Source organism: Pinus tabuliformis, chromosome 9 (assembly GCF_031772625.1).
Source record: "Pinus tabuliformis cultivar Carrire ecotype Pingquan chromosome 9, CPIR1, whole genome shotgun sequence".
NCBI classification, from domain to species: domain Eukaryota; kingdom Viridiplantae; phylum Streptophyta; class Pinopsida; order Pinales; family Pinaceae; genus Pinus; species Pinus tabuliformis.
In genome coordinates this window covers 674,274,930-674,288,905 of record NC_142307.1, presented here as the reverse complement: position 1 = coordinate 674,288,905, position 13,976 = coordinate 674,274,930, and the positions used below count along the sequence as shown (strand labels likewise).

Below are 13,976 nucleotides of genomic sequence, written 5' to 3'. Positions count from 1 at the left end.
TCAAGACACCTAGCATCTTTTATGGATTATGTGGTAAACACTAATATGGAGTATGAAGATGTCATGATGAAAGCATTTGCATTCTTAATGCAAGGAAAAGTTCCATGGGATTGGTATTGTAATCTCAGGACAAAAGAGATCAAGTGATTCCCACAATTAATGAAGAGGTTCTAAAAGTGTTGGATTCAAAATTTTGAAGAAGTTGAAGATGTTTGTATCTTTCTCAACTTGGAAAGAAGATTAGAGCAAAATATTTATGACCTAATGGCAACATATGATGAATTCCCTTAGAGGATCTTAATAACGAAAAGAAGAAAGTTGGGATGCACACATCTCTTGTATTACAAAATCAAAAGTAAGTATGGTGAAGCTTCTATCCTAATGCTTGAGGACGATCTACATGAAGAAGCTTTTCCCTCTCCTCCCACCCATGAGCCTTCATCTTCAAGAAATGATGCGAAGGGAATACATGATAATAAAGGGATTCAAAATATTGATGAGTTTCTCCATATTAAAAGACAAAAATGGAATCGTTTCCATTTCAACAGGGATCCCATTTATGACACAAACAGTGATGAATCAAAAGATGAGATTGCAGATTTTGCGACATGCGAATAGCAAGCAAAACTGAGGAAAGGCAAGACCACTCCATAATAATGGTCCAGTTGTATAAATTCACTCATATCATTGATATGCAAGAGTTCACCAGTAACAAAATTGGTAGATTAAAGGAAAAGTTGCCAAACAGCAAGACTCCAAGTGGCATTGTTTCTTTTGAGAAACTGTTTGACACGTAGCACCATGTTGAGTGTCAAGAGCTAAGAATGCCATCCATGGGTCATGGAACATCATATTTTTTCAAATTTGATTGGTCTTCACATTGTTCATCTACTTACATGACTGAAGAAAGTTGAGAGGGGCAACAATCTTCTTGTGGGTTTCTTTTGGAGCCCTTTTGATCACGAATTTTATGAGTAACGCTAATGAGTTGTCCTATCATCATCACTATATCATGCCCATTTTCAGATCTCCTAAAGGCTTTCTCCTCCTGGAACTTTATGTCCCATCTCACGATGATCTTCTTGCCACCTAGAATGTAGATCATGTATGCCTTGGAGGTTTCGTTGTAACAAACTAAATACCCCTTCTCTATAATCGAATCTAGCTTGGTGCGCTTCTCATCTAGAACGTGACAATATGTGATACTGCCAAAAATCCTGAAATGACCAACTTTTGGCTTCTTCCTTGTAAATGCCTCCTCATGTGTCATTTTTCCCAACACCTTGTGTGGGACCCTATTCTGAAAGTACACTATTGTGCTACATGTTTGTGCCCAAAGATATCTAGGCATGTCTTGGTCATATAGCATGGCCCTCGCTGCCCCAACTATCATTTTGTTTTTTCTTTCTGCAACCCCATTCTGTTGTGGGTTGTATGAAGCTATCCATTCACTCTTGATTCCTTCCTTTCGCAGAAATCCTTGAATCCTTTCTTGATATACTCACCTCCATTAACTGTCCAAACAACCTTTATCTTCCTACCTATCGAATTCATCCCTTGTCTTCAAGAAGTAAATGCAGGTCTTCCTAGAGAAGTCATCAATAAATGTCACGAAATACCCATAACCCTTGAGAGACTTAGTGGACAATGGACCACAAATATTAGAATGTATCAAGTCTAGAACACTCTTGGCTCTATTGTCACTCCTTGGAAATGTTGCTTTTGCAAACTTCCGAAGTACACACCCTCTACACATGTCATCATGTTCCATGCTTACTTGTGGAACACCTATCATGGTCTCTCTAAGCAACTTAAGTGCTCCATAATGGATATGAGTCATGACTCATCCTCCTATGCCATAGCTTTCCCATATATCTGTTATTATTACTGCTCACTAGTGCCTTTGGAGCGTCTAGCTGCAACCTGTACAAATTGTTGCTTCTTACCCCAATATCTTTGACTAACTTCCAATCCGGGTGTTTTAGATACACCTTTTGTCCTCATAAGTATATGTCATACCCCTTATCCTAAAGAGCAAAGACTGCAATCGAGTTCATTCCTAAACCTGGCACATGCAACACACCTGTAACATGAATACTCTTGTCTGACTCCCTCTAAAATGTAATTGTCACTCTCCCAACTAGAGTACACTTGGACTTATTTCCCATCTGAATTTGGAAGCCTATCTCCTCTGCTTTGTAGTTGGATAAATACTCTCTAACCCTTGTCATATGACATGACACCCTAGTGCCAAATACCAGACTCCTATGGTGGTCAAGCTGGATAAACAAGCTATGAGAGCAAACTCATCTTCTAGTCTTGAAGACAGTTCGTCAATATCTGCTAAAGTTGTTGTTTGTTGCTTCCATTTCTTCTTGTCACCCTTCTTCTTATTCAAACATTGACTAACATAGTGTCCATGTTGACCACATCCAAAACACTTGATTTTACTCAAGTCCTTCTTTTTCTTCTCTCCCTTGGAGTTAGGCCCTTTGCTTGAGCCTTTCTTGGCTTTGCCCTTTCCTACAAGAGCAACATTCTCGTCATCCTCATGCTTCTGGCTTTTACTACTGCTGCCACTGACAAGGCTCAACCTAAGCTCTTCCTGAGTGAAATCGCTCCACAAACGATCCCAGTCAAGTAGGTCATGTCGTCCATTGATCACTTGGACAAACACGTCCCACTGCTTTGAGAACCCATTTAAAGCAGTTCTCACAAGCTCATCATCATCTATCTTCTCTCTGATAGCTGCTAACTCGTCCTTAACAAGTTTGATCCTGGTGAGGTAACTGACTACGCCTTCTCCCTTGTTCATTCTAGTGTTTCTTAGCTTCTCTCTGAGGATCAACTTCATGTTTACAATAGCATTCAGGAACAACTTCAGGATGGCATCACAGAGCTTCTTAATTGTATATAATTCTGCAATATGGGGAACGATGTGATCTTTGACCCCATCTTGGATAATACACTTAGCCTCGGCATCCTCCTTGCGGTAGGTCGCTAACTGCGTTGGATTTATAGATACAACAACAACTATTGTAGCATACTTCCTTCAGTCCATGCTCCTCCAACAATAATAAAATTTTGGATTTCTAGATACCAAAGTTCGATGCACCATCAAGTCTGTCCTGATCCCTTAATCCAACTGAAGCCATTTCTGAAACCCTCAAACAATAAACCCCAATAAATCTAAAGAGATCTGTCTGTGTGAAAATATTTGATTTCTCCCTCGAAACCCTCTCTCTCAGATCACCAATAACCTCAATGCTTCACTACTCTAACACCATGTGAAATTTCTAGCTACCCAAGAGGTGTTATTAACCCATTTAATTACTTCCTATTACTTGTTCACGGCAAATTAATTTTTTTGTGGGATGTAATGAATAATAACATGAAATCACTAAAATAAAATTACAAGAAATATATGAGAAATCAATCGCACAATTTACACCAGTATTTTTGGACAAATGTCCCTGGAAAAACCCCAATGTGGGGAAAACCATTTTTCAGATCTAAGGGTTTATATTATTATCTTCAGAAAAAACTACTATTGAGAAATTACAATTGTTTGCCTAATACTTACAAAGCTCCAGCAATATTTTTATCTCCACCTCTAAAGAAATTGATATGAGAAACTCCACTATCTCCCTCTGCTAATTAACTCAACCCTTTCCTGCAATCTGCACCTCCTCTGGAACTCGCACTGGCAATCTGGTAGCCTCCAAAAATTCATTCTGGATTTCCTGCAATTCACACTACCCTTTCCTGCAATCGCACTACTCTTCAAGAAATTCAAATTACCACTAGAAATCTTGATCTGGCTCTCCCAACAACTTACACTACCTCTGGGAATTCACTCTTGCAAATCACACTGGTAAACTGGCAAACTCAAACTGCCAAATTCAGCCTTCTTGGTGCCTCCGAAAATCACTCATTTGATGTGTCTTGTGTATCTCCAATGTGGCCCATTGATTTTCTTTATAATCTCTCATTCACAAATGAATGGCTACGATTAGAAGTTCACTTGATCCAATCGATGGCTAAGATCAACTTATAAACTTTCTACAAGCTTCTAAAGGAAAATCAATCTTATCCCAACTAATGCCAGTGAATTAAAAAATTACTAATTGACATAATTAACATATTTCCCTTCGGAAAAATTACATGGGCTTGGAGATAATTAATTTCTCCATGTTTCTAGCCTTAATGATACCTCTCAAGACTAGAACACCTGTCCGAACTACAAAATCTAACATTAGGTAGAGTAGACCACCAATGAGATTTTCTAGTTATTTTTCTTTGTCAAGCATTGTTAGCGAATCTGAGCCTTCCACTTTTGAGCACACTGCAAATGAGTAGGTCTAAAGGGATAGTCCCGAGTATGTAGTCCATCGATTAGGTGGGGAGGTTTGGACCCCACAGGTCTCGTGGTCCACTCCCGGGCAGTACTATGTACGTCAGAGGGAAAGTCTGTGGTCACTTCTCAATGGATCTTTAATATCATGTAGTTGATGGCAGTGTTGAGAAGTATAAAGCAAGGTTTGTAGCGAGAGGGTTCTCCAAGAAGGAGGGACTGGACTATGAGGAGACATTTGCTCTTGTAGCTGGATATGCATATATTACGGCGATCATATCTATTACTTCAAAGATGAAGTGGAGGATACATCAGATGCATGTGAAGGTGACCTTCCTCAATGGGGGGATTAAGGAAAAGGTGATTGAGCAGCCTCAAGGCTTTGAGGTGCATGGGAGAAAGTCTCATGTGTGAGAACTGAAGAAGGCCCTTTATGGTTTGAAGCAAGCTCTACATGCATGCTATGCAAAGATTGATGGATATCTTCTTATTTCGGGCTTCACCAAGCATGAAGCAAACTCCAACTTGTACTATGTACTTGTTGGGGGTGAACCGCTTATCTTGGTCTTCTATGTAGACGATCTCTTCTTGATGGAATTTGAGAAGCTCAGAAGGATGTGCAAGGAGGACCTTGCTTCAGAGATTAAGATGAAGGACATTAGCTTGATGCATTACTTTTTGGGATTGGAGGTGTGGCAGCAGCCAAGAGAGATTTTCCTAGGGAAGCAAGTATGTAGTTGAGATCCTGAGGATATTTTGGATAGAGGACAGTAGACCGATGTCTACACCTATGACCACCAACTTGAAGAAGGTAAGTGCTTGTGAAGAAGAGTTAATGGATCCCACATTGTATAATCAATTGATTGGGTACTTGATGTATCTGGTCAACACTAAGTTGAATATTTGTTTTGTTGTGAACACACTCAACCAGTTCATGGTGGAGCCAAGACAAGTTCATTGGGTGGCAACGAAGCATGTGTTGAGGTACTTGCGAGGTACAATGGACTTTGGATTGAGATATGTTGGAGTTGGTGGAGTAGAGTTGCTATAATACACAAATTTTGATTGGGTTGGGAATGTTCTGGATAGAAAATCCATGTCTAGGTATTGTTTCAGCTTGGGATCAGCCATGATCTTGTGGTGTAGCAGGAAGTAACAATCAATGGCACTTAGCTCAGCAAAGGCAGATTACATGGCAACAAATCTGGCGAGTTATGAAGCCATATGTCTTCACAAAATGCTCACAAGGTTATTTGGTCTTGAGTTGCATCCCATGGTGATTCACCGTGATAATTAGAATTGCATTAAGCTCTCTGAAAATCCTGTGTTTCATGACAAATCCAAACATATAAAGATCAGATATCACTTCATCAGAGACAGGGTCCAGAGAGGTGCTTTGAGAGTACAATACATTTCCACATAGGAGCAAGTGGCAGATATTCTCACCAAACCTCTAGTGAAAGGGAAGTTCGTGTTTTACAGAGACAAGCTAGGGGTGGTGAAGAATCCCTTCCTTGTTTGGAGAGAGTGTTGAGTGTTGAAAAATGTGTAACTAGGTTCGGTCTTCATATATATGAAATGTATTTTTGATTCTTGTAAATTGTTAAATGAAAGAAAATTATTATTATTATTTTTGGAGCATGAGTTTCATGCTCAAGGCCTTTTATTTTATAGGCCAAGCACCCACTGAGTGCTTTTAGGGTTTGTCCAAGGTCAAGAAGTCAAAAGAGTCATTGTCATAAGTTGAAGACCCCTTCGGGCACATTGTAACTTCTAAAGAAAATTAGTTTTGTCCTTAAAAGTGTCAAAATACCCTCCAATATCAAGTTGGCCTAGCAACTGGCAAGTCGGCCTAATTTGAGAAGCCACGTCCACCTTGAGAAGCCCATATAAAGGAGGAAACTCGATCTCCTTGGAGCACATTAATCTCTCACTCATTCAAGCGAAGGAAGAAGAGGAAGAAGGCACGAAGAAGGAAAAGGACGAAGAAGACTTGGTTTTGGGCTATTTCTCTCTCACATGTGCAAAGGAAGGCTAGGGTTTCTGTAGCAGATCTAGGGTTTTCCTTTACAAGTTCGATCTTGAAGAAGAGAAGGCAAGAAGGTCAAGCGAAGGTCACAAGAAGCCATCCTCAAGCTCCAGAAGTCAGAGAAAGCCAAGCGAAGGTCTAAGGAAGTCCTGGGAGGATAAAAGAAGCTCACACGTGTGGCAACAGCAATTGCAAGAGGGCCGAAAATTTCAGGTCTACAGTGAAGGCCGAAATTTTGCAGCTGGAGGTCGAAGTTGTGCTACTGGAAGAGATTTGACTGGGTTTGACTTGGACAAGGAAAGCACATCATCCGGAAAGGTTGGACTTGGTCTTGGAGGGTATTGGTCTTGGTCTAAAGGTCTTGGAATTCATCAATTGAAGAATCTATAAGGAAGAGAAGAGATTTGCAGGTTTTCCTCTCAAGTGGAGAGGTTTTGGCCCTGGCTTGCAGCCTATATTTTGTGTTCTTGTTCTTCTTGTTTTTGGTAGTTGTTTGATGATACACAAACATAATAATAATAAGTGAAGCTAATAAGTAAGATAAGTAAAAAGACATCACAAGCAATTATCAAAGAAAGAGAAATCACTCTAATCATTGCCCTTTAGATTTCTCAACATGGTATCAGAGCTAAGGTTGGCTAAGGGCATTATGAATATCTCTACTACATTGAAGAAGTTTCTCAAGACGTGTTCAAAGGTAGTAAGCCATCTCAAGAAAGGTATCAAGGAAGCATGGAATCTTCTATTTACTCCAAAGAAGGAAGTGACCAAGACAAAGGATGAAGGACTCTTCTCAGCACTCACAGACACATTTCAAGATGAGAACATTTGGGTGATCGATAGTGATGCATCAAGACACATGACTGGTCATCACAAGCAACTAAAGACATTGTCAAAAGGAAAATCTTCTTACTCTATAGAACTTGGAGATAATAAGAGCTACCCCGTAAGAGGAATTGGATCAACCTTGATAGAACTGGAGAATGTAGGCAATATCCATCTCAACAACATCCTATTTGTTTCAGGTTTGCATAAGCATTTACTCTCCATTTCAAGTCTAGAAGATAAAGGTGATAGAGTGGCTTTCATTGATGGAAAAGTTGTAGTATGGAGTAAAAACTCAAGCATTTGTGAAGGAAGACTTTACAGGTTGATATCTCCTCTTGCTCAAGCCCTGGTTCACATTTAAATCATCCCATGTGAGCTTTGGCATAGAAGATTTGGTCATCTCCATTTCAAAATCCTTCCAACTCTAAGTTCAATAGTAGATGAAATCCCGAAACTAAAAGAAGATCACGAAGGAGTATGCAAGGGAAGTGCATTAGGTAAGAATACCAAGAGACCATTTGGAAGCAGTGCTTCACGGTCAAAAGAAATCTTGGATCTTATTCATTCCAATGTTTGTGGTCCTATGACTCCACAATCACTTGGAGGCCATCTATATTATGTCACATTTATAGATGATCATTCAAGGAAGACTTGGGTTTACTTAATGAAATCCAAGGATGAAGTATTACAAAATTTCAAGAATTCAACGCTGAAGTAGAGAACCTTACAAAAAGAAGAATCAAGATATTAAGATCTGATAATGGAGGAGAATATACATCCAAGGAAATCATAGCTTTCTGTAAGGAATCTGGGATTAAGAGGGAGCTGATAGTCCCATACAATCCTAAACAAAATGGAGTTGCAGAATGAAAGAACTGATCCATTGAAGAAACTGTAAAAGCAATGTTACACGATCAAGACTTACCGAAATTTTTGTGGGGTTAAGCTACAAATACAGTTGTATACATACAAAATCGAAGTCCCCGCAAGTCACTAGATAACAAAACTCCTGAAGAAGTATTCATTGGGAAGAAACCTACCGTAGAAGTTAGTCGAGATGTGATATTTGACGAAAGTATTGCATTCAAGAAATCAAAGGATCTCCCTATGGACTCTGAAGATGAAGAACTTCCAGTGTTTGAAGAAGAAGGTATTAGGGAAGAAGAAGAATCAAATCATGAAGATGAAGGCCCTAGTGAACCTATACAACCTGTGGTTATCCTCAAAACTAGAAAGAGACCTAACTGGTTGAAGTCTACACTACTTGATGTTGAAGGTCATGGAGCAGCTCAAGGCACATTCAGGCAGAGCAAGAAGCCCAAACGATACTCTAGGTATGCAGCCTACATGACAAAACTAATAGAAGCAGAGCCATCCACTTTCGAAGAAGTTGTCAATCACCAAGAATAGAAGGATGCCATGAATGAAGAATATCAATCTATAATGAAGAATGGAGTTTGGGAGATCATACCTAGGCCTGAAGATAAATCTGTGGTAACTTCCAAATGGATCTACAAGATCAAACATGCAGCAGATGGAAGTATTGATAAATATAAGGCAAGATTTATGGCTAGGGGTTTCTCTCAACAAGAAGGCTTCGACAATGAAGAGATATTTGCTCCAATAGCAAGGTGTACAACTATACGTTCGTTAGTCTCTTTGGCAGCATCGATGGGATGGAGCATCCACCAAATGGATGTCAAGACTGCATTTCTGAATGGCACAATTGATGAGAAAGTCTATATAAAACAACCCTTGGGATTTGAGGTTGAAGATAGAAAGGCATATGTGTGAATACTGAAGAACGCATTATATGGCCTCAAGCAAGCCCCAAGGGCATGGTATGCTAGGATGGATGCATACCTTCAGAGATTAGGCTTCACAAAGAGTTTTGTTGATCCAAACCTTTATATTAAGGTGGTGAAGGGAGAGTTGGTAATCATTCTTCTGTATGTGGATGATCTTCTCTTAACAGGTGTGGAAGGTCGAATTGAAGAATGTAAGAAGCAACTAGCAGCAGAATTTGACATGAAGGATCTAGGGCTAATGCACTACTATTTGGGACTAGAAGTTTGGCAAGGACCTGATGAGATCTATCTAGGTCAAGGAAAGTATGTGATCAAGATGTTGAAGAAGTTTGACATGATGGATTGGAAACCAATGACAATCCCAATGACTACAAACTTGAAAAGGACCAAGGATTTCCGAATCAGGCCCTGTGGATCCTTCCAAGTATAGACAATTGATTGGCTCCTTGATGTACTTGGTGAATACTCGACCAGACATATGCTTTGCAGTAAATGTTCTCAATCAATTCCAAGTGGAGCCGAAGCATGATCATTGGATAGCAGCAAAACATATACTGAGATATCTACAAGGAACCATCCACTACTGCCTGAAATACGATAGAAGGAATAATGTCCACTTGATTGGATATACAGATTCTGACTGAGGAGGCAGTAAGCAAGATGGAAGGGGCACTACCAAAAAATGTTTCAGTTTGGGATCCTCCATGATCTCATGGATGAGCAGAAAGCGAGATACAGTTTCTTTGAGTAGTGTTAAGGCAGAATATATTACAGCCTATGAAGTAAGCAGAGAAGCGGTCTGGTTGAGGAAGTTGTTATCTGACCTATTTGAAGGACCTATGGACCCTACAGTGATACATTGTGATAACACCAGTTGTATTCGATTGTCTGAAGACCCAGTGTTTCATGGAAAGACAAAGCATATCAACAACAAGTATCACTACATTCAGAAGCTAGTACAAGATGGTGTGTTGCAGCTACAATATATCTCCACCGATGAGCAAGTAGCTGACATATTGACAAAATCCTAATAAGAAGCTTGTGTATTTGAGAAACAAGCTTGGTTTGGTTGATGTATCCTCCCTAGTTGAGAGGGAGAGATAGGCACATCATTCTTGTCTTCACTTAGGAAGACAGAATGGAGGATTGGGTAAGCATCTGGCATCCGATACTCTTTGAGGATGAGGTAGGGAATTCAACATAAGAGTTCCTCAAGGAGTAGTCGTGGACCGATATTCTTTGAGGACTAGTTATCCAAGATAAGAATAGTCCATGGAAGGCCATACTATGTTAACCCCCGGGTGAAGTATGTACCTTGAGAGATAATGATGATGGTGTCTATAAATCATTGGTCTCACCAACATTGTGCTCTGATCTTGTGGAGAGATAGAGTTGTTATTCAAGGCCTTGCTATATGACAATGTTGGTTGTTATGATGCTAAACAGATGGGTTACCAATCCAACTCTTCTTATGAGATCTCTTCAGATTGAGAATGTCCATGTACCATTTATGAATACCTCCCTAGTTAAGAGGGAGTGTTGAAAAATGTGTAACTAGGTTCGGTCTTCATAAATATGAAATGTACTTTTGATTCTTATAAATTGTAAAATGAAAGAAAATTATTATTATTATTTTTGGAGCATGGGTTTCATGCTCAAGGTCTTTTATTTTATAGGCCAAGCACCCATTGAGTGCTTCTAGGGTTTGTCCTAGGTCAAGAAGTCAAAAGAGTCATTGTCATAAGTTGAAGACCCCTTCGGGCACATTGTAACTTGTAAAGAAAATTATTTTTGTCCTTAAAAGTGTCAAAATACCCTCCAATATCAAGATGGCCTAGTAGCTGACAAGTCAGCCTAATTTGAGAAGCCACATCCACCTTTAAGAAGCCTATATAAAGGAGGAAACTCGACCTCCTTGGAGAACATTCATCTCACTCATTCATGCGAAGGAAGAAAGGAAGAAGGAAGAGGACGAAGAAGACTTGGTTTTGGGTTATTTCTCTCTCACACGTGCAAAGGAAGGCTAGGGTTTCTGCAGCAGATCTATGGTTTTCCTCTACAAGTTTGATCTTGAAGAAGAGAAGGCAAGAAGGTCAAGTGAAGGTCACAAGAAGCCATCCTCAAGCTCCATAAGTCAGAGAAAGCCAAGCGAAGGTCTAAGGAAGTCCTAGGAGGCTAAAAGAAGCTCACATGTGTGGCAACAGCAACTGCAGGGGGCGAAAATTTCAGGTCTGCAGTGGAGGCCGAAATTCTGCAACTGGAGGTTGAAGTTGTGCTACTGGAAGAGATTTGACTGGGTTTGACTTGGACAAGGAAAGCACATCATCCGAAAAGGTTGGACTTGGTCTTGGAGGGTATTGGTCTTGGTCTAAAGGTCTTGGAATTTGTCAATTGAAGAATCTATAAGGAAGAGAAGAGATTTGTGGGTTTTCCTCTCAAGTGGAGAGGTTTTGGCCCTGGCTTGTAGCCTATATTCTGTGTTCTTGTTCTTCTTGATTTTGGTAGTTGTTTGATGATACACACAATAATAATAAGTAAAGCTAATAAGTAAGATAATTAAAAAGACATCACAAGCAGTTATCAAAGAAAGAGAAATCACTCTAATCATTGCCCTTTAGATTTCTCAACATTGAAGTCTTGGTAGCTTCGGAAGGTCTTCTACATGAGCTTGGTGTTTTAGCATGTAGGAGATGGTTGATTGTCTCTTTAGGTGCTTGCTTGGTGGAGTACGTGATTTATGACTTCTTTCCTAAGTTGAACTTAGGAAAAGTACAATAATTAAAACCAATTAATTATTGTGAACTATTAAGCCAAAGTACTAAGGATAAATAATAAATTATTTAAGTGACTTGGATATGATCTCAACCGTTGATCTCAAGTGAGACAAAATCTAATCTCAACCGTTAATCACTTGGGAGATTAGGGTTAGGGATTTGGCTTAATGAAGTTATAAAATAAGTCTAAGGTAAAGGTGAAGACACACAAGTGGAGGAAGTGATTTTCTCTAGAGTGAGAAGCTCAACTAGATTGAATAGAAGGGAAGAAGAGTGCAAAAAAAAATTCAAGAGTATTTCTACAAGGCCAAGTTCAAGGAATCGAGAGGCCAAGTAGTTGAAGCACAGAGGAAGCCAAGTTGTGGAGAGGCTGATTTTTCTTGAGTGCACAGAGGTCATACAAGGAAGAAAGCAGAGGGCCAATTTACTGGTGGAGGTTGAGTTTCTCCAATGTTGAATTCTCCAGGAGGTCGAATTCCTTCAGCGGAGTATTCCAGTGGGGGCCAAGTTATAGGTTCCAGCAATGCATTTTTCTGTGTATTTTTTCTCTATGGGTCTAGGCTCAGATTTTCCAGAGGATTTTAATGAAGGAAAATGGTTATGGGTGTTATACCTACTATTGTGATCTGATTGATCTCTCTCAATTTTTTCCTGCTGCAAATATTTTACTTCAGAAGTTAAATACCAGTGATTTTATTTTCACAGCAATTCAAAATTTTATGGAATAATTTTCTAGGAATAAAAATTGTTCGAGGTATAATTTTATAAATAAATCTAGGCTGGTATTACAACTTTAAAAAGCATTTGCATTTTGTATCTAAATTTGATAACAAAATTACAAACCATAAATCCTTTGCACCACTGAAAAAGATAAAACAACAGAAAATCCATATGTTAATCGTCAGAGGAATTTCAAAACCGGAGCCAAAAACCGCCACAACCTAGTTGTTTATGCAATATTATCACATGTAAACAGAGCATTTCCTTTCGACAAAAACTATCAGCATCAGAAATCCTTTGCATAAGTAAGAGAAATCAAAACTAGCAATAAGCCAGCTCATGTAATTTCTTCTTACGATTTCATCATATGCAGAAAGGAATTTCTCCTGTGTAATCATATCAGTATTGATTTCTTGCATATAATATCTCCAACGGTGATCAATTTAAGCACTAAAACCCAATAAAAAAAAGTAAAATAAAATTACATGCATACCCTTTCGAATAAGGAAAATGTAGACTCCCCATAAAAAGAACACATTAAAGAAGACAAATGTGGGAGCAGAAGGCGATAATCCCAACCATCTTCTGCACCATCCACCGCATATCAGCCAAAGAAACAAAGTGCCGACTGCAGCAAATAAAAAGCGAAGAATTCAGCAACTACGGAGACTTAAGTGTGCTTAAGGTCAAATAATTTGCCCTGATATGATGAAAGCTAAATCAAATACCTATCATGATAATGATAGGAAAAGCGGAAGCGGAGAAACACAGCTGAACAATAATTGCAAATGTGAAATGCATGGCCAGCGCCGAGAGCGCCGATATGCATACAGACATCCATTTCCGATACATTCTTATTGCCAATTCGGGAACATCTCTTAGTTAAGTAAAGCCCTCCTACGAGATCAAAGCGCCGATATGCATACAGACATCCATTTCCGATACATTCTTATTGCCAATTCGGGAACATCTCTTAGTTAAGTAAAGCCCTCCTACGAAACCTTGATCTCGAAAGCCTTCACATCGAGTATGTGGGAAACAGAACGGACGGAAGGATGGCAAACCTTAATGGGGAAACAGGTTTACGTCGGGCCGAGCTCAAATTCGCTCAAGGCTCGTGGGAAAGGATTATTTGTACCGTATAGATCGCAGACATAAAAAAGGTTTTTATGTTAATAAAGGTTTTGTTTTTCTGTTTTTAATGTTGTATGACTTCTCAAAAACTTTAAAATTCTATTTAGAGTATTTTTTTTAAAGCTAAAATCACATTTTAATTTATTTGTGGACACGTTTCTAAGTAATGGGTGTGGTTTCTCGTCAAAAATTGTCCACCATTTAATAATAAAGTTTTATTGAAAGATATTTTTGTTTAATGAGAATTTTTTGGTTTTTAAAATAATTTTTTAATATTTTAGAAGGAAAAAATATGTATATCAGATTTATTGGTATAATTAATGAATTAA

The 13,976-nt window shown here is 39.0% G+C and overlaps 1 protein-coding gene across 10 annotated transcripts in view; it reads right to left on the bottom strand.

Moving 5' to 3' along the window:
- LOC149150458 (uncharacterized) overlaps positions 1–13,692 on the bottom strand; it is a 405,388-nt gene extending 391,696 nt beyond the window's left edge. For 4 of the 10 annotated variants that reach the window (XM_089440910.1, XM_089440911.1, XM_089440912.1 and 1 more), the window contains exons 1-2: positions 13,242–13,691; positions 13,007–13,141 (exon numbers count right to left, since the gene is read on the bottom strand). In XM_089440910.1, the coding sequence (XP_089297036.1) occupies positions 13,007–13,141; positions 13,242–13,365 (259 nt within the window). In that variant the 5' untranslated portion in view covers positions 13,366–13,691. Of the gene's footprint in view, positions 1–13,006; positions 13,142–13,241 lie in introns of all 10 variants that reach the window. The other 6 variants (XM_089440916.1, XM_089440917.1, XM_089440919.1 and 3 more) reach the window with 4 other exon arrangements.
- Between the last annotated feature and the right edge of the window lie 284 nt (positions 13,693–13,976).